Source organism: Excalfactoria chinensis, chromosome Z, assembly GCF_039878825.1.
Source record: "Excalfactoria chinensis isolate bCotChi1 chromosome Z, bCotChi1.hap2, whole genome shotgun sequence".
Taxonomy (NCBI): domain Eukaryota; kingdom Metazoa; phylum Chordata; class Aves; order Galliformes; family Phasianidae; genus Excalfactoria; species Excalfactoria chinensis.
Window position 1 is genome coordinate 8,089,099 of NC_092857.1, and position 25,700 is coordinate 8,114,798.

The 25,700-nt window shown below is 51.2% G+C and overlaps 1 protein-coding gene across 4 annotated transcripts in view; it reads left to right on the forward strand.

Annotated features, from left to right (window-relative positions):
• The window catches only part of CNTFR (ciliary neurotrophic factor receptor), a 172,290-nt gene that overhangs the window by 132,851 nt on the left and 13,739 nt on the right, over window positions 1-25,700 (forward strand). For all 4 annotated transcript variants that reach the window (XM_072360370.1, XM_072360371.1, XM_072360373.1 and 1 more), the window contains exons 5-6: window positions 18,730-18,847; window positions 19,766-19,932. In XM_072360370.1, the coding sequence (XP_072216471.1) occupies window positions 18,730-18,847; window positions 19,766-19,932 (285 nt within the window). The remainder of the gene's footprint in view (window positions 1-18,729; window positions 18,848-19,765; window positions 19,933-25,700) is intronic.

The window sequence follows — 25,700 nt, forward strand, 5'->3', positions numbered from 1 at the left end:
ATGTGTCGTGGGGGTCTGCTCATCGCCCTGCACCATCACTGCTTTTTTTTTTGCAAATAATAATAATAGCAATAATGCAGTATGTGCAAGCAGAAAAGGAATTTGCAGCTGGGGTAAGAAGCACTGGAGTGGAGTGAGTTCCTTCATGTCATTTTTGCTAGTTTGCAGCAGGGAGATGGATGCACAAAGAGGGGTTTTCTATAACCCCAGCTCACCTACTGCATTGGACAAAAATGGTGAATAAGGTCCCATTGTCAGATCCTTGCACTCTTCCTAGAGAAGAGCATATGAAGGGAGGTGGTGAGTCCCATACACCTCTGTGCTGTTCTAATTTGCAAACCAAACTTGACTCTCTTGCACACCAGCAACAGCCTAATCACCTCCAGGTAGAGGAAACAATACAGACTTTTTTCTGTCTGAAAAGGTCGTATTTGTGAGTGTGATTTTTGTCCTTGTGAGCAGTGCTGCAGTCTCTTCAGGGCTGCCACTGACTGCTATGTTCATCTGTGCAGAGTTCTGCTTAGAAAAAGGGTGGTGGGCTTCTTCACTAGCATTAAGCCCATCAGCTGCTGTGATTTATGGTTTGTGCGGGTGTAACTTTACTGTATTCTCTTCCCTTACTTCCCCATCTCTAGTGCCTGGGATTCGGGGATAAAAGTCAGGGGCAAATGGAATCCAAGGGCTTAATTGTGATGGAAAAAAAAACAAGGAGAATTGAAGAGATACCTCTTACGCAAGGGTTCCAGGATAGAGATGGCACAAACCATGAGACTGAATTGGGACAGAGCAGTCTGGGGCTGCATGCAGAGCCAAGGCAGAGCCAGCCCCACCAAACACTGCATGTGTGTCAGAAGGTGGCAGTTTTACTTCTTTGCAGATTAGATCTGGGGCATCATAGCTGTCTGTTGCAGTTGCACTAGCTCATATGTGAAGGTCCCTTCTAACTGAACTATTCTATAGTGAGTAATTGGAGGAGGACCTCAGAAAAGCAGGGAAAGTGCAGAAGGATGCAAAGGATGCAGGGGGAGCTGCTGTAAGGAAGAAGACTTAAAATAGTCTGCTTGGTGGCTTCAAAAGGAGCTGGAAGGATGCCCTGACTCTGGCTGGTAATTGCCTCCAAGCGGAGAAGACACCAGGTACTAAACTAGCAAGCAGAGCCATAACTAGAGCCAATGACTGGAAGCTGAGCATAGCCACATTCAAATTAGAAATGAGGCTCATATTTTTAATAGAAAAAATGATTAAGCATTGGAACAAACTGCCAAAAGCCGTGGTGGCTCCTCTGCTGCTTGTTATCTGCAGAGCAAGGCTGGCTGCCTCTCTGAAGGATGATTGAGTCAAACACGAGTTATTGGGCTCAATGGAGGGGTAACAGAGGGATGTAATGGCCTGTGCAACCCAGGAGGTCAGGTGAGATTAACTAATTTTCTCCCGTGGCCTTCAAGCCTGTGAGTTAAGGAAGGTATGCATCCCTGTCTTGCAGATTTAGCTTCATGGACACTTTTCTGCTGACTGGCACCCTGATGATGTGACTCTGGCATTCGGTGGTCGGAGCTGGGCTGGGGGTCACCTGGAGGGTGCTGCACATCACTTTATGGGACAGGACAAAGGCAGCCCTGAGGGTGCATCACTACAGTGTGGGGTGTGGTTGGGGCCATTTCTCCCTTCTTTGAGCCCTCCAGGAATAAGAAGAGAAATGCATTGCCCACTGGAAGCCACTCACCCCACGTGCTGTGTCCTTATCCAAAGCAGAGGATGCTGTGCAGAATGATGCAGCACAAGGCAAGAGGAATTAGCACAAAGCAGCAGGTTGGGTGGGTTGTCCTGTGGCTGAGCTGGGGACGTGGAGCTGGCATTGTCTGTGAGCCGTGTCACCGCCCCTGGAGCTTGCACAGAATGTGGCAGCATGGCAGGGACACAAGAGGAGGTAAAAGCAGCCTGCTGCTGAGCAATTTTTCTCCTGGAAGGAAGCTAAATCCGCATTGGCAGGAGGGGCTGGCTCTCCTCTGGCTCAGGGGGGCCAAGCCCGAGTCACCTCCCGCTCCCCAGCGCTCCCTGCTTTGCATGAAAGAGGCGCTTTGATTGCTGACATCTGTAGACAATCAGATAAGAATTAGAGTTATTCCTCTCGGCATAAATGGTATTTCTAATCTCATAATCCCTTAATATTGTTCTCACCGGGATATGGCCGCTGCTAATCCCTGAGAACTTGTTGTTGGGCAAATTTCAGGGAGGTGCCATGGAGAGGGTTTGGCTGCCTTCCCCCTGCCCTGAGGACCTCAGGGAAGGGATTGGAAGTTGTGCACCGTGTAAGCACCGCAGGCATGAGCCAGTGCATCGCTCATCCCCGCTGTGTCTGTCCTTCCCCAGCACACCACACATGCTGAGCAGAGCCCTATGCTGGGCGTGCAGCCACATTCCCAATTTAGAAGGTGTATGAGAATGCTCTATGCAAGAGGGTATCCCCAAAGCCCACCCTCCCTGGGAAGCACAATCCACGTCCCTCTCCCAGCTGTGTTTGTGCAGGAGGTTTGTACCAGCATCTCTCCCCCTGCCAGGCTGAAACCTGTCCATCATTTCCTCTTAGACCTGAGTGGTTTGTTACTATAGCTACGTTGCTCCAAACTCAGGTCTCTGCAGGGCTGAGGTCTCGATGGCATTTCTGCGCAGCTGAGAGGAGAGGGCTTAGCCTCAAGGTCAGACAGTGCAGACCGTGCTGTGGGGATGCTGTAGGTGTGCAGTGGTGCATCTTGTCCAGGAGCTCTCAAACACCGAAACTCTGCAAGATCCCATGAAAGGATATGTGGATGTTGCTGGCTTGCAGTGAGGCAGCGTAACGCATTGTATTGCATTTGTTTGCTACTGCCTGAAGTCTGGTATGTGGATAAGGAGCTGGTGGGCACCCTTGCTGCACTAATTTTTGGGATGATTTCCTGAGAGTTTTTCCACCAGGAGAAAAGGTGAAACAGTTGGGTTTTGTGGTTCACTGGCAACTCTGAAAAAATACTCCAGAAATCAATCAGATGAACATTTTTAATGAATTGGAAAATTAGAGAATTAAACACTTGGGCTCAGGATTTCAGTGGTTTTATTCTTGTTTTAAGAGATATGTGTATCAAAGGGAGCTCCTAAAGGGAAAGCCCTGGAAACTTGGCCCTTCCCTTAAAAACACCAGCAGTGAAAACAATGCTGCCGTTGTGTTTCCTTTGGAAGCAAAGCAGACACGAGCATGTGAACCCCTTTGGCGTGGCCGGATGTGTGGTGCTCCCTGCAGTGGAGACATGGGTTAGGGTTTGCCCCATCCCAGTTGGAGTGTCTCCTCGGCTGCAAATGATGCTGCCTCCAGGTGTCCCTGGTAGTCATCTGACAGTGAATATTGTGGCACCAGGGCCATCCATCTCTGCCCCTGCCATATTGCTCCTTCTCCATCCCTTGCTGAGACATTGCATTCCTCCTTCCCTAAATATCCCCTCCAGTGAGGCCACCACCCCACTGTCCCTTACCCTGTGTCAAACCCTGAGGGCAGATAGATATTCTGATTTATGTCCCTGCCTAGCCTGGGGCAATGCTTCAGCCCCAGGCTGTGCCAGCATCCTGAGGGATGCATCTGTGACCAGAGGGCTGTGAAAGCATCCGCTGCAGTGAGTGACCTCTGGCAGCAGCATGTGCCTATGCTATCTCCATCCCTGCAGACATCACATCCCTGGGCTGGGGGAGCAAATGCAGCAAGGCAGTCATCCTGCTGAGACCTCTTTCGTGGGCAATGGGGAGAAATTTCAGCTTTGATGTTCTCTATAGCAGCTGCTGGTATGTGGCTGCTGAGCCAGGGACCGCTTCCCCCGTCCGGCCATGCCTCTCTGCCTTATCATTTTCAATCCTATCAGAAACAAAACTGCTGCTGCTTAATGCTTCATTACAGGCTGTTATGTGTCTCCTGCGCTGCCCAGGAGAGCAGCAAGGAGGGCTCTGACTCTATTTAATAACTGTTTCATGGTTCCTAATTGACAGATAAAAACGCTACTAACTTGGTTTCATCAAACATAATCTATGGGCAGGAGCAGTGCTGCCCTTCTGGAGGCTGGGCGGCAGCACAAGTTTGGATCCATTATTTTGAAATGGGAAATCCATAACGTGCTGATGTGCCATGCTGATGACAAGTTTATGCCTCGCTCTTTCCTCTATTGGTTTTGGCTTTGACCATACTGGGGGAAGCCAGTGCTGCTGGCCCCAGCCCCAAGACTGTCACCCCTGGGGCTGTCAGCCTTGGGGCTGTCACATCAGGCTCTGCTCGTACTGGGAAAGAGCACCAAACCTCGCAGCTCTGACAGGAAAGCATTCTCACTGATGAACCAGGAAAGGATTTTTTTTCTTGCAAATTCAGAGATATCGGGAAAGCAGGATGTTTCTCCAACACTCTGCTTTTAGCAGAAGTTCGCTGTCTCTGGGGACTTTACCCTGCCCCTTTCTGCTGACTCAGGTGACCAAGTGACCCAGGCTCCTTCCACACTCTGCAGTGAGAAATGCCAAACAGACAAACCTCTGCTCTCCCCAGAGATGGCATTGCAAAGCCAGAATTGTGGATGCAGTGCCTGCCAATGGTAATGAGAAGGGTTGCAGAGGTGGGGTTCAAAGCCACGCATCTGACTGAAAAGTTGTCATGCAGTGAGAACATTTGAGGATTCGCTATTGGAAATCTAAATGAGGATATCTGTTGGAAATCCGGATTTTAAAGAGTTTTCTCCTCCCATCATGGTGTCTGGAAGTTTAAATACAAGCTGGAAGTATGGCAGGTATTTGTGAGTAGTGGAAGGGCTAAATTGCACCCTGTGACCAGGAGTCAAGGAGGAATCTTGCAGAAATGCTTTTGAGTTTTTTCCTGTAACCAGCGCTGCTGCTGCGTGAGCAGCAGCTCTCTCAGGTCAAGGAGGAATAAGCTGCTTGATGTTGGAGATTGGTAACCAAGACGGGGACCAGGCCATCAGCTGCGCTGGGTGCACGGCAGAACTGGAAGAGCTTCACCACCAGATGTTGTGCTTGGGCAACTCTCACCTTTACCTCTCGTGCTCTGAAACCCTGCAAAGCCTCTGAGATCAGGGGATGCATGTGGAGAGCTGGAGAAGGATGGAGAGTGATGCCTTTGGGCAAGTGCAGAGCAATCTGAGTGCAGCTATAGCCATCCTGAGGATCTGTCATCCAGAGGAGAGAGGTAATACATAGAAAAGGCTGATCTAAATAAAAAGAACTGGAATAGCAACTCCGACAGGACTCTGTGGGTCACTTGGAGGAAGATCAGAGGTAGCCAAGTGGCACTGCTGGCATTCTTGGAGCATTTCCCAGGTGTCAAAATGATGCTGGAATGAGCCAGAAGTGGTGCATGTGGGAGCAGGGATAGGGACCAGGATGCAGGTGCTGAACTGGATGCTCACCACACAGCAGGATGCAAGCAGAACATCACTGCAGTGAGGTTGGAGACCAACTCAGTGTGAGCAGGAGAACAAACCGGACCGTTTCCAGCACTGCCAGGAGTTGTGGAGCCAGGAGATGGATGTCCGTGATCTCAGCAAGCAGCAGGGCCGCGGTGGAGGTCGGATTCCCATGCTGTGAGTCAGGCACATTCCTCCCTAGGGTCACTGAGCAGCATGGGGCTTCAGTGGCCTCGGCTGCCTCCAGCCTGCATTTGCCATGATTAACTACGTGGAAGAAGCTCAGTTTGAGGGATGAAGCAGAGGCTAAGGGGCTCCAGCCGGCTGGGAACAGCTTCAGCCACTCATCCATGGGAAAGGGAAAGAGTGGTTTCTTGGCCACCCTTCATACCAAGAGTCCTTTTATCAGTGGGGTGTGAAAGGCTGATAAAATGCTACCAGCTCTCCCTGCAGACAGTTAATCCGTGGTTATGGATTTAATGTTAGGACATCCAGCAGACCTGCACAGCTTCTTGTGGCCATGTGTAGTTCTCATGGTACAGCCCAGCTGCAACACCAACTGCTCTCACCAGGATACAGAGTCATGTTGTACCCTGCTTGTAGCTATGGGGGACGTGATGCAAGATAACAGCCAAACCATGGAGATAAAATAAGTCTGAGCACGCAGCAGAAGTGCTTCTCCACTCAAATAATTTTTCTGCTTGAAGTTTTTCTGTGCGTTTTTCTCTTTGTTTCTTCCGAGTCGCTGTGCACAGGAATCTGGCATTTTGCAGAGAAAGCCTCTCATGCCCTTCAGCCTTCCCAGCAAACAGACCATCTGCAGGACCTGCAGCATGGCCATGCTGAGGTCGTTGTGCATTGCCAGACCTCTGTCACTGAGCACAGCTCTGCTCAGAACGCCTGGAGCAGCTCCCTCTGTGCGGACGCCTCCAGCAGCCTGGCGCCTGCACCCAGCAGCCTGCATTGCGTGTAAGACTTGCCCGGAGCACTCAGGCTGCATTGCAGTGGGTGAGTGGAGACACAGCTACAGTGGGACTGTCTCAAGAGGATTGCAGAACGAAGGAGATGGGCAGCCCCCCTCTCTGCCTGCTGTAGCTGCAAATTTTGCCCCTACTAGGAGTGGGCAAACTGCAGGAGCTGTGTCTGGGAGGTGCCTGGTGCTTTGCGAGGCACCACAGTATCTCTGCCTCCCCTTGCAGACAGGGTTTGACTTCCCCATGAATGATGTTCCTGTTGTTTTCTCCCCAAATATCATGACCTTCCCATAGGAGCATTGCTGCCCGTGCAGTGTGTGGGCATTCTGCAGCCTGGTGAAGAAGACCTGGTGCTTCAGCAAACACCTCAGGGTGTTCATTTCAACTTCAAAAGCCTCAAATGTGGCAAAACCAGCCAAGAAACAGAAGAAGGAGACAAAACCCGACTGTCTGGTTCTGCACAAGCCCTGCTGTCAGTGAGTCCCAGTGAGCAGCGCCATGAGCCTGGTGTCAGACAGCGTCTGCAGTGTGGATATGGGTGCTAGCAGCGCTCATGGAGTCTGCAGTGCTGGGATACTCTCCAGCCAAACCTCTCGGATTCAGATTACTATTAACTCACCTCATTTCCTTGTTTGTTTTAATTTCCCAGCAGAAATGAAGCCATAGGCTGCTTTGACCAGATCGCTTCCCAGAATTAAATGTTTGGCTCCTGAAAAAGTGGTGGTCGTGGACTGGCTTGTCCCATTGACTGACCTGAGCACCCTCATGCCATGGCAGGGGCAGGTGTGTGCATCTCCTTGGTACATCCTTGGCCCATGCCTCACCAAAGGGCAACAGAGCAGCTAGGAGATGTGAAGTTCTCAGTAGAATGGAATCCGATGGATTCTTTGGTGAGATCCGCTTCATTTTCATTTACCATTTTTCAGCTTTTCCTTGATTGCATCTGTGATTGGAGGATCGGGAGGGTTGGGTCCAGCCCACGCTTTTCATCTGCAGTGCTGGTGCCATACTGGCTTTGCACATTATGCCCACCTACCGGTGAAGGTGTTTAATAGGCATCAAGTTTGTGAAGTTAAGAAGCCCTCCTGTACAGTCATGAAACTTCTGTGGGCTGTCCCGTGCCCCTTGAAGAGGAGTGATTGAAGTGGTCATCATGGGGTCATTGCATTAAAGCTGTGCAGGGAAGTTGGGTCTGCAGCTGCAGCCTACTGTGATCAGAGCCTGGCCATGGTGCATGGCATCCCCACACATCCCAGAACCCAGACATCCCATTTTCCCAAATTCAACCCTTTTTTGTGCTTTACGAAGCTACTCCCATCTCAGGAGCTCAGGACAGCACCTCCATCTCTGCCTCATGCAGAGCCTTCCTCCCATTCCCAGCTCTTCGCTGTGTGCTCTGCACAGGGATTTCAGGTGGCTTTCCTTACCAAAATGTAGTGATAGAGTTACTTTTAATAGCACATACGTGACATGGAGTGGGATTGACCACTCCGACTCCGGCTGGCACGTTATAAATCTCGAGGAAACAAAAAAAAATGCAATAGGCCAGGAGGGTGGGGGGTGAAAAAAAACAGAAGGAACAACAGTTTTCCCAGAGCCCGAAGCAGTGCGGGGTGGGGAGCTGGAGAGGCAGGGTCGTGCGGCTCGCCGGGGCAGAGTGTGCAGTTGTTTATATTGGAAATGAGTTTCTGTTTATTGCAAGCTATGGTGGGGAGACCACAAAGTGAACGTAAAACAAAATGGGAAGGGTGTGGAGAAAGGCAGAGGAAGGGGGGGCGGGTGCCTTTGACGAACTCCAGAAGTCACGTCCAGTAATAAATCAAGCCGGGATCCGTCCCGGGGAACGGGACCCAGAACATCTGCTGAGGTGGAGGGGAAGGAGGGTGATCAAGGAGGGAGGACAGGGCTGGAGCATCCCCTCTGGGGTGATGCCTGTGGGGTGAAGAGGTCACTTATGGCCATACCTCAGCTGCTCGGCACCTCCATCTCCTCAGGTGGCTTTTCCCCATCCATCACTTCTACCCAACTTCCAGGTGCTGGATGGGAGGAAACAGCACGGTGATGGTGTAGGTGCCACCAGGCAGGGTGGTCCCCTACCCTCTCTTGAAAATTAGTGTGTTAATGGGGCTGTTGCCAGTGAAATCAGAGACAAATCTCCTGATAACCCCACCGGGGCCAACATCACATCCATTCTTTGCACAAGGCTTTGAGGGTATTAAGTGCTAAGTATTTTAGTTTGACATCTGAATCCAGCTGCATTGTTGTGAGAAGCCCTGACAGATTATTGCTCTAGACCAACCTTTCATATATAATCTATTGCCACGGATTTAGCGCTTCAGAAGGGGTGATGGACGTTTGTTTTACAGATTTAAGCTTTCCCCTCCTCTCCTTCCTTTTCTTTCCCCTTCCTTGGAAAATGGATCCTATTAACCGCTACAGATGACACAACACATGCCAATACATTTGCAACCCATTTGGCTCACATCAAGGGCTGCATTCAAGCTACAAACTTCCCCAAGAGTCCAAGTAAAGCATTGGGATGAGGAGGAGAGACAAAGACTGTGCTTCTGTCCTCTGGGTCCTTCTCCAGTTCTTTCCAGCCCATATTAGTGCAGAAAACAGGAGATGCAGCCACTGAAACATGTGTGTGTGTTTACTATGATCTCAAGTTTCATTTGCATCTCATCACACTGGGCCATAGCTGGGTTGCTTTGCCATTACACCACGGCTGCTGTAGGAGCCACTCTTGGAAGATGCCCATGTGCAGTTTTGGGTCATGAGGCAGGTACCAAACTGTGCCTCCAGCACCTCCCTTTTGCAGACCAACCCCACATCCTCTTGTATTGGGCTTCACCCTGCAGGTTCATCTGAATAACCCACCTAACGCCACGCATGCCGTCTTCCTCCCCACGCTGTTGGTGGCATATACACATTGGACAGACCCAGAAGTATTGGCATTAACACAACCAGAGTTGCTTTCTCCACTCCAGGAGAGGATGGCAAAGTAAATGCACAACTGCCCTGACCTGCTTTTCCCCATCACCTCCTTGCAGCTCTTTCCCACAGCCACGTCCCCGCCATTGAGCCTATCCCCTGTTCTCAGGAGGATGCTGAGCCACACCGTGGTGTTGAGGGTAGGTTTGTCCCTGCTGCATGGGGCATTTGCAGTGCAAGGAACAACGCAGCATGCCCCATCCACGGCAGGGCAGGGACAACACAGCATCCTTCTGCCACAGGCTCTGTGCCAATCTCATAGCCAGGTCCGAAGCATGGAACTTGCTATTCTGCAATTTTCTGTGCAACGCTTCAGAGAGTGCAGAAAAATCCTTCAGTGACTCTAATAATGTTTCCCTCCAAAGCTCTTGGGTATTTTTCCCCTGTACCTGTGAAGTCATGCTTCAAGCCTGCAGAAATCCGATCAAATACCTCCTGAAATCCTCTGGAGCCCCTATGACGTTTTATTGAGAGTCCAGGACTGTTTGACCTTGGAGAGTGGGGAAAAAAAGCACAAGAAGAAAGCTGCGGCTTCCCTGCAAAACTCTTCCTTTCTGAAGAGGAAAATGAACCCCAATCCCTGGATCTCGGGGTCCACATCTAATTTCTAGCCATTCGTCTCAGTATGAGCAATGCATTTGCACTGCTCTGGAGTGGAGAGCAGGAAAAAAAAAGATTGTATTAAGAAAAAAAAAGTCTGCAAAATAATTTCTTCTTATTTGTTCTCCTATGGAGGGAAATGAGAAGATGCTTGTGAAGCTGCTAGAAGGGACAGTTTGCACCCAGGGCTGCTGGCTGCATGCTTTTAGGGCTGTAAGGATGGATGGTGCTAGGCACCCAGGCTGTCACTGCCCAGGTTGGGCAGGAGTGGTGCTGCTATGGTGGTGGAGAGGCTTTGGGATGCTTTGTTCACTTCTGGGTATCTCACCATTCAAAGGTCATCAATAAATTACAAGGGGTCCAGGGAAAAAATTATTAAAAGATTAGAAGATAGTGTAGGACTGAAAGGGGAGATAAAGGGAATGTGGTGGGATGCTGAGCTGAGGGAAACAAGGAGGGGAGGAAATGAAGGAAACGTTGCAAATATTTTATAGAGGATAATTAGAGAGGGCAAAAGCAGTCACTGGGTGTGATCATGTCAGGAAGTGCTTCTCACTTTGCTTTGCAGAGCCTCAGGTGGGTGGAAAGGGGCTCCCTGAGCTCCTCAAGCTGCTACCGCTACCTAGGCTGTGCACATTGGGAGCATCCCATGGGGTTTGCCTGTTGCCAGCCCTAGGGATTTAATCATCGTGGTGTGGTTTGAGGAAGATGAGCATCATTTTTATAAAGCAAAGAGCCTTCTTTAACTCTGCTTCTTCACAGATGGGCTGAATAATGGGACTTCCCTTGATGTCATCTGTGCTAAAGATTCAGCTATTATTTCCAAGTGCAGTGACGTGTGGGGTTGTGTGACATATCATCCCAAGGATCTTATTACCATTAGATAAGAATGAAGCCAGGGCCTAATTCAGTCCTGAGTATTATGAAAAAGAAAAAAAAAAAAAAAAAAAAAGAAGAAGAAGAAAAAAGGAGAGCAGGATGAGACAGGTTTGTAACAAGAAGGCTTTTAAATAAGAAGGAAGGTACAGGACTAGGGATAAAGCAGGTCTTTTAGGATAGGAGCTAGCCTGCAAGGTATGGGAGAAAACAAGGGGAACTGCTCCTCCTGGGATGCTCTTCCACTGTTCCCGTGTTCTCTGCAGAAGCCATCAGCATTCCCTGCTGGAGATGTGTGGGTTTTTATTTTGTCTCTGTCCCCTGGAGAGCTGACACCATCTCCCTGTGTGGCTCCTGAGAAATGGGGGAGATGTGGAAGAGCGGTGCCTGTGTCAGCAGTGCTCTGACCTGAGCTGGTGCATCAGCTGACCCCTTCCAGTACAGCCAAACTCCCTCCTGGCATTCATCTCCTTGCAAAACACCCTTTGGGTGAGCTGCAGAGATGCTCTGAAGATGACCTCTCTCCACCTGCCTGCTTCCACCTAACCCTACAGTGCCATCAGCACAGGGAAGGATTCTGCTTCAAGCATGAGACCCTCCTGCTGTTAGCTGCAGGTCTGGATGGTGTTTTCTCAAAGCAGGAGGATGGATACTGAGTGACTGGAGTGGAGACTTCGTGTCTTGGGACAAATTGAGCATCTACCCAGGAGCACCTCATTACTGGGAAGGTAGCATCCCTGGGCAGCCTGAACAGCAGCATCAGGCAGAGGTGTTTGTCTTGGTCCCATCACCCACAGAGTCTGTGCTGGGGTTTTCTAGGATATGTTATGCAAAAGGACATCTGGGAAGGAGTCAGGTGGCTTTGCTGGGCATGCTAGGGAGGCTGGCTGCTGCTGCAGGTTACTCATGTGGCTTTGTGGCGTGAGCAGCATAGAGACAGGCCATATGAGGCACATTCTGATCATATGTGAGCTCCCTACAGCTGACTCCAGTGTGTCTTGGCGGGACCTCTGGCTTCAGCCTAGCCATTTTCTTATGGAGTCTGCAGATAATTTGACAGCTGGCATGAGGAAGAAGCCACCAGTGCTGTGGAATGGGCACAGGAGGGTGTAAAGCAGAGTCCTGGGATGCTGAGAATGAGCAGAAGAGAAGCACAAATACATCCCTTTCTCTCTTTCAGAAAGCCAGAAATCTCCTCCTCCCTCCTTTCCATCCCCTGTGGTGTCAGATACCCATCCATGGGTTAGTGGGACAGCATCCTGCAGTGCAGAGCTGGGGATGCATCCAGGCTGCCACTTGAGCAGGATGAGGAGAGAAAGGCGATTTCGGAAAGCTGCTGGCTGTCAGGGGCAGTCTGCTCTTCCCCAGCTGGGAGCAAAAGCTGGTAATATTTGCAGCACTCCTGCTGCTCAGTACATGACAGAGAGCTTGTAGCATCTCTCAAGAGGCTCCTCCTGGATGAATTTACAGTTTCCAGGAGTTCTGGTGGGACAGATTTGCTCAGGATACATGACTGCCAATGGTCTCAGTTTCCTGTGACTGCACTGGGTATTTTCCCTGTCTTCTCCATCTGGAATGGTGGGGAAGAGGGACTGCTTGCTTGCAAAGTAAGATGATGTAGAGGGCAGGAGAACTGCGTGGTGTGGATTCTGTGGGGTTTTGTGCCTGGAACCTGGAAAATTGGAAGGAGGGTGATTCTGAGTCCCCTTCAGCAAATGCCACAGGCATGGAGAACCGTGGCACAGACCCTCATGATCTCCAGTGTCCTCATGCAGGGATGCTTCCTTGCTGCTGCTTCTAGCAGAGCTTATGGGGAATGTTTCTGCACAGGCTGTTTCCAGGTCTGTGTGTGACTCATGATGAGTCTGGGCACAGCAGCAAACAAATGCTTTGGAGGAGCTCTGGATCACCCAGACCTTTTATTGAGGGATACGTGCAGCAGGGGTAGCCACTCTTCTCCACAGGTTAGGGCTGCGATGCAATCCTGCATGTACCAGCCATGAGCAATTTGAGGGGAGGAAAAAGCACTGGAAGACATGTCCAGGTACAAGGGGTCACTTGGTCCCCGCATCAGCTTGGCACTGTGCATTCATCCCCAGATGAAAGAGAGAGGCTGGGAAATGAAGGATGATTGATCAGAGGTTATTTTGACAAACCCCTGGATCAGAGGTTATTTTGACAAAATGGAAGATGTATGGATTTAATTCCGTTCATTCTTCCCAGACTTTTCAAAGGGATAAACCCGGGATTTGGGTGAGAGCAGCAGAGGATGCATCAAGCTCTGTTTGCCAAGTCAGAAGGTTAGAAAGACCCCGGAGGTGAGTAAGAAGTGAGCAACCCAGGATGCTCCAGACCTGTGCCGTGGATGGGGACACACTCTACATCCCTTTGTCTCCATTTGCCAGCACCTCCCTCACTGGGATCATACCCCAGGGATGTGCACAGCTCCCTGTACAGGACCTGGCTGCAGTCCCAGCACGCCGGGTCCCAGAGGCTGCTGAGCAGCTGGTAAGGAGGTTTGGTCATTCCTGCCCCAGGCTATGTGCGAACCAGTGACCTGGCTCTGAAATGGTTTATGTTACACACAAATCTCCTCGCAGAGGTGCTGAGGGAGGAAAGCTGGCCTGGACATGAACTCCCCAGGCTGGAGAGCAAATCCCAGCCCTGCTGTGATCTCCCTGTGCCCAGCATGCTGCTCCGGCGGCTACATCCTGTCCTCCTGCTCCACCAGTCCCTGCTCCTGTGGGCACGCAGTGCTGTGGGTCCTGTCCTCATCCAAGAGCTGGCGGTGCTACCGTTATACACAAAACAATAATCAGCTGCCGTAACAGGGACGCGGAGTAGCTGAGCTGGCTTCCCCGCTGTTGTGCCGGCTCCAAGTAGAAACAGCTGCATTTGGTTTGGTTAAATGTTTTATTTACTCCCAATTATCCCAGATAACAGATTTGCTTGCCTTTGTTCAATATTTAATACTGTTGCAGAGCAAAGCTGCTCCGTGCTTTCTGATGGAGGGAAGGCTGGTGGCAAAGCTCTGCTGCAGCGGCCCCAGGGGACATCGGGGTCCCAGGGACCCCCCAGCACCCTCCCAGCGTAGCAATCCCAGTGGCACCTGTATCCCAAACGGGGTCACCTGCAGGACTGGCAGGGCTCTCACTCATCTCTCCAACCTGCTGAGAGGTGGCTTTTAGGGCTCGGAGCTTGCACTGTGCTTTGTGCTTAAAGCAGAGATGTGAACTCTCTTATGGGTGAGTAATGCTGTGTGCCTCTTCCCCAAATTTACAGCGCTGCCTCTCGGTGTGAATTTTCTGCAAGGGAAATGAGAAAATCCATAGCTTGGTTTATGAGCTCTAATCAGTGTAAAACAGGGCCTTTAAGAAATTTATCTTTTGCTGAGTCCACCCTTTTATTCGGCACCTTCCAGGGAATAAATTGTCTCTCCTTGAGGCTGGGGAGCTGGCTCCAGGTGGAAGCAGGTTATGGGGGCTTCAGTCACAGCCTCAGGTCCCTGCAGTGGGAGCAGACAGGGCCACCATCTCTCTGGCCCATTTGGGAACGTCCCAGGGATGAACAACCAAGAGTTTTTGTATGTGCATTGATGTTGTCACAGGAGGGTTTGGAGCTGGACCTGGGCGTCTCTGGTGCACACTTGTGATGGCTCAGGTACCAGAGGAATCTCTCATTTTGGTGCGTATTTCCAAATGAGAGGATGTTCACTGGAATTGTCTGTTGCTAAGGCTGGGGTGGCTTATAATGACTTGGAAAGAGGTTGTGCATCTGGGAAACCCTGTCACAAGAACATCACAGTCCAGGCATAACAGAGCTAAGAGAAGCACAGTCAGAGCATCACCTACTTCCCTTACGCAAGCAATGGGACATGGACACATCCCAACCTTTGGGGCAGCAGAATGGACCATCCCAGTGACATCTGTGCTACTGGGAGCACACAGGTGTGTGGCTGATGGTTGTTTCCCTGCTCAGCTGGGCAGCAGAAATATAATTTATTCATTGCTGTTTCCTTTGTTGTTTCCTACCAGCCTGTTTTACGGAGACAATTTTGGAAAAGTGGCATTAGATAAATAATGCATAGTGTTTGCAGCCAGTCTATGTGCAACAAATGGGCATGGCCAGGTGTGTGTGCTGGCCTGCTGCTCCTGCATGCCGTGCTGATGTCTGTGCTCCAGGCAGAGCATCCAACTTGGTTGGGTCCTTGCTGTGCCCTCAGGCTTGCTTTTGGCCACTTGGGTGCATTTGTGCTATGCACAGTTGCTTGCAGATTATCCAAGTGCTGCTACAGGGTGGGGGTAATTGTGCAAAAACCATCATTGGTTGGAGGGGGCTTTGCAGAAGCAGGGCAGAGGAGAGGCAGGGGTGAGCGTTGTGCTGGAGCTGCCCCCTGCATGGGCAACACGCCTGCACGCGGGCGGGCTGTGTAACAGCCGGAGATCTGGCATGAGCACACGATGCTGTCATGGGCCCTGGAGGTTTTGCTGGCACGAGCTGGGGTTGATGAGTTATGCAGGTCATCCCGTGAGCGCACTGTAACATCGGTATCCCCTGCAGCCCGGGGTCTGAATGTGCCCCAAGTGAAAGAGAAGAAATACCTCCTACAGAAGTGTTTTAGAGACCTCTTAAAAGTTTTATGGGTACTATTTTTTTGTGTCCCTCCACCTGTGGAACAAGGCATCTTTAGTACATTCAGCCCTCAGCAGGAGAGGAAAATTACAACTGATCCATTTCAGAAACCTCTAAAAATGACCTAAAATAACTTTTCTATATATAAAAATGCCACAATTTTAATGTCCATTATCTCATGACCTAGCAGGGCTAGGAAAAGCTATTGTAGATCATTTTTAGTGGTTTCTAAAATGGATCGGTTACACTTTTTTCCCTACTCAGTGGGACTCAGGGTACAAAGGCAACTGGGCTTTAGAGGTGGCAAGAGAGTCAGAACCCTGTGCTAGGCTTCCTAAAAACCCTAGGAAGGGATACTTTAATCTCAGGGGCCGTCCTGTGCTGTCCCCAGCCAGTCAGTGTTGGCACTGCTCAGGCGGCAGTGATTCCTAATGAGCCAGATGGGCATTGGTCAGGAGGATACAGTGCAGGTCGGGGTCTTCTGCAGGGTTTGCAGCACAGTAGTGACGGTTGAAAGGATTTTGCTACCTGACAGAGTTGTGCATTTTGCAAGGACATTGCATGAGTGAGTGCATCCCTGTGAGGGGGATGAGCCTGTTTAGCCCCTGGAGCTTTTTGCAGCAGCTGTGCAGAGGAGGTAATGGGGGTAATGGGGTTGGGAAGGAGCCGTGGCCCAAGCATTAGCCACCCCGGGCGTGCAGAGCGGACATCAGCAGAGCACGTGGGAGAGGTGGCTTCCTGCCATGCAAGAGGTTAATAGGCAGATTAGAGAGGGCAGGCAGTGTTTGCAGCTAGAGGAAAGGAGCTGTGCCTTGATGGAGCTCGGCAGCTCCACAAGGCGACAGGGAAGTAAATATTTGTCAGGATTAGGGAGGCTGCAGGCGGTCACTCCCATGTGCCTCTGAGAAGTGCCCGTGCTGCAGGAAGCTGAGCCGTGAGCCTGGGCTATAGGGGCTACGTAAGGCCATCGCTGGGATGGGGGATGCTGGGGCTCAGAGCTGGACATCAGCCTGGTGGGACTGGGAAATAAAGGGTGGAACTGGGATCTGTGCACCCAGACACACTGCCCAAAGCCTTCTGAGATCCTCAGGACAGAAAAAGCCTTTAATGCTCCCTGATGGCTCAGTTTCCCTTCGCTGCCTTTCTTGCTCTCTCTATCGGTTGTCAGCCTGGCCCACCTCCAAAGACAGCATTATGGAGTGCAGGATCGATTGGAGCCTGCTTTTTTATTTGCTGTCTGTAAGAGCCTTTGATGGGTAGGATGAGCTGTGCTGGCAAGGATTTTTCTTGCCAAGTCTGGGAGAGGAGTGGGGTTGCAGGTTCCTACCTGCCATAGAGTGATGGGACTTGCCACCAGCTCAGGAAGGGTGGCCATGACCCTCTCCTGGTGCATCATCACATCTCACAAAGGGCTTAGTACTCCTTCCTTAGTGGCAACTGGGGTCATGGCCACAGTGAGCCATGCAGTCTTACAGTTATATCTCCAGGTAGCACATCATCCTGGCTTTGCACTGGCTGAGTATAGGCACGATGGTGGCAGTGACTCAGGCTGAATGGCTGAGGCTGCCACAAGCACAGAAGCGGGGGGCTGAGTCCATGCCTCTGAACCCTGCGTGGTGCACAGGGTGCCTATGAAAATTCACTCCCTTTGCAGATTGCTGCAGAGCAGGGATGGGAATGGGCAGCAGTGAGCAGTCCCCTGTCCCTGGCAAAGCAAAGCAGGGACACGAGGCCAACACAGAGCTGAATCTGGTGTAATTGCAAAGATAAATTATTATCAGCTGGTCTAATCGCAGATAGGGCAAGGCACCGTGAAGGGCATTGGGGTTGCCCTATATCCAGAGCCTGGACTGGCTTCTGCTGTCCCACAGGATCTGTGCAGCACTGAACAAAGCAGGAGAGCCCCATGGCATCCTCTTAGCACTGCCATACCCCGATCGCCATTCCCCATCCCTATCCCAACCACCATGCCAGGTGGGTGCTGTGAGCCCACACTGCCACCGCGCGGTCGCTGTGACACCAGAGCATGTCCCGAAGTCCCCTGCACTACTTCACCCCTCAGAAACATCTTCCAGGGGCCCCCAGAGCCTTCCTGTTGACCCCTGCAACGGGTGATGCTGCCCTCAGCTTGTTGCAGGCTCACCCTTAGAGTATCTGTGAGGCAGGGAAGGGGTTAAGAACGGCCTGAGGAGGAGGAGGAGGAGGAGAAATGTAGCGGGGAGAAGACCCTTGTCTCTGGCCTTGCGATTAGCTGTGGAGGATCTGCTTAAATAATTTACCTGGGAGGCTCATTATGAGGCTCTGGCCTTCGTCTGCCATCTGAAGGCTGAAATAGCCATTAGGGGGAACACACATCTCCTATCAGAACAGCCTGCCGACCCCTCTGTATCCCACACCCTGCTTATGCTGCTTATTCTGTGCTGCCTGTTTGCTCTATCCTGCCCCAGGGCAATGGGACATGCACAAGCCCCATGCCTCAGTTTCCCCCTTCCAGCCAAGGGAGTTCATCTTGTTCCAAGGTGCCATGCCATGCTGCTGCTCTTAGCAATGGAAGAGTGCAGGTACTGAAAGGAGTTAACTGCAGTGATTTTAACATGTTACTAACCTGCAAGGGCAAAATTTATCAGCTGAAAGGTATTGCAGTTTCTCCTCCCACATGACTGTTTCATGGAGGCTTCCTGCCACTCTGCTGCACTCCTGCATGCTGTTTGATCTTTGCTTGCATGTTTGGGAAGGCCAAGTGCAGCACAAGCACTTGGAGACAGGATGCTCTACCTTGCAGCTGAGAGCAATAGTACAGCTGTTCCTGCAGGGCTGGATTTTCCCCGCTGTTTTCAGGCTGCTTCTCTGCATCTTGTCATAAGCGATCCTTCTCCATCCCTTTAAGGACCTCAGGTCTTCCTGAGGATCATCCCTCAACAAGAAGTTTAGCACTCCCTGGGGACATGGCGGAGAAAGCCGTGAGCGCTGCAGCTTAATGGGGTCAAGAGAGCAGCACATCCTCCCCATCAGAAACATCTCTGTGTAGCAATCTCGAAGATAATTTCCCCAGTACCTGCCAACCTTCTCTGCCACCCTTTATGTCATCAGGGCTGGTGACCTGCTGGGGGGAGGAGGCAAGCTCTCAGCTGGACCTTGGGGTGTGCTTGGAGGGGAGGGACCTCTCCATGTTCAGGAGCTGGTGATAAGCCCACCTGGATGAATAATTCCTCTTTTTCTTTCCTTGGCAGTCCCCCCGAAAGAGCCAGTGCTGATGTGTCGGTCCAACAACTACCCGAAGGGTTTCTACTGCAGCTGGCACCTGCCCAGCCCTACCTACATCCCCAACTCCTTCAACATCTCTGTCATGTAAGTGCCCGAGAGGGAGAGCACTTCGTTCCCTACAGCCCAGAGCAGGTTCCAAGTAGTGCTCTGGGTCAGCTGTGCTTAGCACACACTGTCAGCATCTGAAAGACGGGCCCTAGGAGGGATGCTCTGGAGACATCCACACTTGACATGGGGGCTTTGTCCCAAGGAAGATCCCATTTCCCCAGAGGTGACTGCCAGCAGCCTCTAGAATCCTAGAGGCATGGAGGGTTGACTATAAGGCACAAAATCCTTTAGGCCTAGGGGCAGGCATAGAGGGAAGACTTGAAGCCTAGAAGCCCCAATAACTAGGGTGTAAACTGGAGTTCTTAAGCTCTAGAGGGAGATCTATGGGCCAAGGTGTGGATCTGGGGGCCTAGAGGCTTTGACTCTTAGATCCCCTTCCCGTTCCCCTGGAGTCCATCCTGTCCATATCACTCCCCTGTGGTGGAAGTTATATCTTCCATTTTTTCAGCAGTTCTGGCACAGCTGTGCTCCCTCCTCGCCATGGCATCACCCACCGCCCTGTGCAGGGGTCCTGGAACTGCTTCTAAGGCCATGCCTTTGTTTTTGGGGCTTGTTTACTGAGCAGAAAGAAGATAGACCTTGATCCTCCCACAGGATAGGCAGAACCAACCCTAGCCCCCATAAGGTCTCATCCTTGCAGCAGCACAGTGGGAGAGCAGAAGCAGTTTCTGGGAGCCAGCACAAACACCTTCACCCCTGTTTCTCTGCAGGCTTCCATCCAAAATGGAATTCCCATGTGAAATTCCCTCCCATGGGGATGGCAGAAGGGGGGTTCTGGCATTTGGGAACCGTGGGCAGAGTGGGTACACCACACTGCTCCTCTCCAGCTGTGTGGGTGCAACCCCACCCTGAGTGCTGGTCTGTAGTTAACAGCTCTTCTCTTCCTACTTCCAGACATGGCACGAGAGAGATGGTCTGTGAGAGGGACATCTTCCCCAAAAACAGGTGTCACATCAGATACCTCCAGCTCTTCTCAACAGTGAAGTACAAGGTGACTCTGACAGTCACGAATGCTCTGGGCAAAAACTCCACCACACTCACCTTTGACGAGTTCGCCATAGGTAACTTCCACGGCAGCAGCTGGCTTCTCCAAGCCAGTGTTGGGTTTGATATGATCTGTGCACTGCATGTCCCACTGCACCAATGGGCAAGGGAAGCATCAGGCTCCCCAAGTCTCTCTGTCTGCCCATGCATGAGATAGAACTGGGGTATAAGCCATGCTGGCATCTCTCTAGAGCCTCCTCATCCTCTGGGCCTTGCCATAACCACCCAAGGGACTGGGACATTTGGATTTTGCTGTGGGATGTGTGCTCCTTCTTAGGGGTGTGTGGTGGAGGAGCTACCATGTGGGGATGCTGGCACCTGGACCTTCTGGGGGAGCAGATCAGGGTGCAAATGGGCAGCCCCCACGGTGGTCCCTGATGTTTTCCCTTGTCCTGTCTTCTGCGATCCAGGTCTCCTGGGGGGCTAAGCTTCTCTTAGCTAAGGACTGGGAAAGCAGCTGTCATGTACCAGGGCAGAGGGCTGGGGAATCACAGCACTGCCCTTCTCACACCTCTGAATATTGCTTAAATAGAAGTTTTTTCTTCGTGTTTGAAGCAAATTTGCAAGAATTAGCATTGGAAGACAAATTACAATTACACGTGTATGCATAGCACAGGCACAGCCCAGACATGGTAGCAAAACTGACTTTCTGTGGCTGCTGTGGTCCTCTGAGCATCCTGCATCACCCTGGCTGTAAATACCCAGAAGAGCTCTGCAGGGCATCAGGAACAGCCACGGTGCCATAACAGCCCTGCGTGTGTGCTGCCCCATCTTCCAGACCTTTGCAAGGCTGCCTGGCACCAACAGAGGCAGAGAGGGCTCAGCTCTGCTGATGGCACTCCTCCAATAGTGGGCCATCATGGAGCAGGCAGTTCAATGGGACAGTGGCAAAGCAGAGGACTGAGCACAGCTCTTTTGCCACCTGCCAAAGGCAAACCGCAGCTGGTGAGGAGACAAGATAGTCCGTTTTCAAAGAGCAGGAAAAATGAGAGAGAAGAATTCAGGAACAAGTCTAAAAACAATTTGCTGTTTACATGAGGCAATTACTGGACCAGAGAATCAAATAAATGAATCCCTGAAATGCAGCCAGCAGTCAGTCAATGCTATGGACATGCTGCGTGTGCCAGTCCTGAGCAGCCAAAATTGCCAGAGTGCAGGAGGAAGAGCTCTTCTTCTGTCCCAGATTTTCCCTTTCTGCTCTAAGTCCTAGAAAATATCAAGCAAGAAACAAGGTGCCCGTTCTGTCCTTTTGTGTCCCCGCTGCTGTGGTTCATGTCCAGAGTTCCTATTCTTTGGTGCACTGTGAACATTAATAACAAAGCAAGGAGCTTAGAAGGGAAGTGGTGGAGTTTTAGTCACTTGGGTGTTTTTAAATGGAAATTATTGTCTTTGTGGAAGATACACTCCTTAAATGAAGGTAACCTCCGGACAACAGACCCAGGGCAGCAATTAAGCTGCATTTTCCAAGTTCCGTGCATTCCCTCCTCCAGGAGTTCAGGGCATCCTCCTGTAACATCTGCATCCCACCCATGCCCTGCCTGGCTTGGAGAACATCTGGTGCCACTCCTGAGTAAAGCAGCCGGCACCACCTCTGCGGGAAGAATCTGCCCGACCCCCTTCAGCAAACAGGGGCATCTCCCATGGGAAGCACACCCGGCCCAGCACCAGCACAATCCGGATCCAGCCTGGGAGCCTGAACCCAGCTGGGTCACAGCAGCAATGAGCAGTGCCAGCTGCTAGCATGAGTGCGATACCACTGCCTTTGACCAGATGTGTTCCAGCTGTTGCGGGGGTGTGAGACCCCCAGTACCCCATGGCAGATGCTCAAAGGCACTTAAGGAAGGGGTGATGGCACATCACAGTGCTTCACTATCTTACGGCCTTAAAATCTCCACGTTCTGCACAGCTGTGAAATTTCCCCCCTGAGGATTTTTTATGGCTCTAGCGTGTAAGAAGTGCAGAGGTGAGCAAGCAGGCAGTCAGCAGGAGTAGCAGAGATGTTCCAGGATGAACTCAGCAACAGCCTGCATTGAGCTTCTCCTTGAGCCCTCCCGATGTTGTTTTTGATTAAAACAAGTGTGCTGCACTACTGTACTTTGCCTGGCAATTCTGCCTGGGTTGCCTTGCGTGTCTGCACTTCTAGGAGGTCTGCTCTTCACAGCTGCAACTGCAGCAGTGCAGGGTAGAGCCTGTGCCCCAGCATGGTTGGTGGGACCCAGCAGATCAGATCAGTCACCAGTCAGAGAGTTCATCTTTGAATTCTGCTTTGCTAGTTGGAGGTGCAGAGAAACCTCGGGCTTGAAACAGAGCTATTGCGCTGGCTCATTGCAAAGGTCTCAGGGGTGTGAAGCCCTTTCTTCATGCCTGCTGGGACCACCCACTGGCCAGCCACAAAAAGACCCCTGGGAAGAGGTGATCTCTTTTGGTTTTGCTTCCTTCCTCCTCCACCGGAGTCCTCAGCAGCAAATCCCTTCCCCAGCCGCTTGGAAGATGGACTCTAATTGAGTGGAAAATGAGTGGTGCTTTCTTTTGATATCCGGAGCCGATGCCGTGCTGGCGGTCACACGACGCTGCCTGTTAGCAGCCAGCTGCAAGGGGCTGCTCTCTGTTTCCATTTCCAGTGATGACTAGAAGAAGGTTTCCAGCCCTCTGACCCCCATTTTTCATTGCTAGGACATCCGGGCTGCCTCCTTGCCCTGTCTCGCTGCTGGAAATTGTTTTCATAATTATGTTTTCTGCAAAGGTATAAATATTAATAAAGGTGAATGTGGTGAGGGCAGGGCTGTGCAAAACCTTGCAGGCATCACATCACCAGTTCCCAACCAGGAGGGAGAAAGGCTGGAGGATGAGAGGAGAGGGTTTGAGGCAGAGGAAGGTGCCAGGCAGGAGTGATGCAGTGTGCTAGGAGCTACCCTTCCCCATCATGATGGTTGGAAACACTGATGTCCTTCTGGGATGAATCCCCCACTTCCATGAGCATCCTGCCACAGAGCAGGGACAGCACCACAGTGCCAGCATCCCAGCTTGGTGGCAGTGCCTTTCTTTTAATGTAAACATGGTGCAGATTAGCAGGAGAAGATGTACAGCATTAAAAATGTATTGGCAGCACTGATTATTCTGTGAGATGGTAGGGCTACAGACAAGCAAGGGAGCACAAAGGGGCTTGCTTAGGTCACCCAAAAAGAGTTAGGTGGGTAATAACCAGAGGTTTATTCTCTCACCCCATGCCGGGCTGCTGGGACATGCTCAGGACAGGAGAAAAGTGGCAGCACAGGCAGTGGTGTCATTCCACATCTGCTATGTGTCCCTTTTGTGACCCCGGGGAGGTCGTAGGATTGTCCACACTGCAGCTCCAGGGCAATGAATGCATAGAGTGTTGCAGAGGGGCTGTGTGAGGATGAACGTGCTGTCCCCTGTAAGAAATTCAGTCCCTGAGCACGGGTATACAGTTGCCTAGACAGAAGGTCAGTTCAATTCATACTACTTAGGAAGGCAGAATTAAATTACGTAGACTGACATTTGGCTAAGACATGGAGTTTAATGTCCCTCTTCTCAGGGAAAATGCCAGGGGATATTTAACAGCCGCAAGGCATCCATTTCAGCATGGGGCAGAAGGATGGATGCGTGATGTGTGCTCAAGCAGCACCTTCTTTGATGAGCACTTGTGGTCCAGCGTTAGCCTGCTGAACCTTTAGGCAAAGCCTGGCCTGTTCCAAAAACCAGAGATAACCGCAAGGCCCTTTCTGAGCCTGAAAGTGAAGCAGGATGAGCTGTGAGCTGCCTCCCAGCCAAATCCCATGTCTCCTTCTCAGGAATGTTTGGAGATGCTCCCTCAGCTCTGCAGGATAATATTACATCTGGTTTTGCAGCCGCTTAACCAATACTCAGCCTAATGCCCATCGTCCATTATTATTATTATTACTATTATTACTTATATTACATTACTGCCTGCGGGCCTGTGCTGAGGACACAGCTCCATTATGCTTGCTGATGTACAGCCAGACAGCCCCTGCCTTGCAATTTGCTGTCTAAATGGACTGGGCAGACAAAGGCTGGGGGAAGGAGGAGTGGGGAGTAGGGACTTGGGATGCTGTGGAGGATGAAGCACTCCTTCAAGGTCAAGCACTGGGCCAGTTGCAGAGGAGTGGTAGAGCCCCGTGTGCTGGCTCCCACATCCCTGCAGCGATGGAGCGACGTGGCAGGAGCGGCTCCAGCTCTGTTTTCTGGGAGGGGCTGGCACTGCACTACCTCACCTCTCTTAGGTCTGGGCAGGAGCCCACAGCCAGAGGGGCACATGGGGAGGCAGCCGCAGCCCTCGTGATGGTTTTCCCATTAAGACACAGTGACGTTTTAAGGCTCACTGCAGCCAGGAGCTCTGCCACACTTGTGTTGAGCCAGCACAGCTCTCCTCTAATGGCTGCTGACCTATGTGAGGGGGTCACGTCCCTGAAAAACAGATGACTTCCCCCCTCGGCACCTTCTTTGCTCTCCTCCAACCTGCTACAGTGGCATTTCCCATTCCCTGTGTTACACCAGGGCTCTTCTCACAGCTGTGACATCCTATTGTGTCTATCCCCACCCTGATGCTTTTATCCCTTGCTGTGGTGCCACAGTTTGCTTTCATCTGCATTCATTCAGCCAAACAGATTTTTGTTTTGCAAACCCAGCCCGCTGAGCCAGCACTGGATTTATATTTTTCCGTATGTGTTTGGACTCCAAGGCCTCGTGGATGGAAGCTGATGTCCAGCCCAAGCCCAGGGATTCAAAGTGAGCAAGGGAATTACACAGCCATCTGGAGTAGCTCAGTGTTGCAGTCCCAGCAAATCATCCCTCCCACCACAGCTCCTGCCTGCCTCACACAGTTACTGTCCTCAAATGCGATGACCCCAAAAATCTCATGCACTGATTGCCTGCACTGCCCAACTCCAACCCACCCCTTGCAAAGTGGCGGTGAGTGGCATACACACAACTCCCTTTGCAGCTGTGCCGTCCCAGATGAGCACCCAGTTCCACACAGCTTCAAGCCTTCAGCTCACTTGTCACTTTCATTGACCAGAGGATGCAAAACCCCTGCAGAAATGACATCTCTATGGGGCCAGCAGGGAGGAGATGGCTCTGAATGCATGGCAGGAGCTTTGTCAGTCTCCTCCCAAACCCAGAATCCCCCCTGCATGCCTGGAATTAGAGATGGTGCCTTCACAAGTTTCTGGTCAGTGTAGGAGGACATTGCTTTATCTGGCGGTTTTCAGGCTGAAGTGACAGTATTTTCCTTCAGTCTTCATGTGGATTTTGAGAGTGTTGAGAGCTCTCCCAGGGCAGCACCATTTTGTGATTCTGTGATTCAGTGACCACCTGCATCACTATTCTTAGTGAGCACAGAGAGCCTTGTGAGATGTCCCATGGAAATCCTTCACCTTCCCAGCTCCCAGGTCTGCAGCAGGGCTTCAGGATATCTCCACACACAGCTCCTCAGGAGAGATGCATTTTAAGCAGGCTGCCAGGCTCCTGCACAACCCATATTTTGGACTTCTCAGAGCTTTGCTGCTGCAAATTGAGAGTCTGAGCTGTTGGGGTCTGGGCAGACTTTTGGTGAGGAGCAGAGCTGACTCTGCAAGAGGCAACACTGTTCATCACAGCCTGTCTGGGGTTTGATCCCAGCACTTTAAAGTAGCAGCAACTTCAGAGCATATTGCATAGCTAACAGTCAATTAATATTTGCTTGAAATACTTGTTGCGTAGTGAAAAAATATCCCTGTGTCTCAAAAGCAGAACAGGAGTGAGAAAG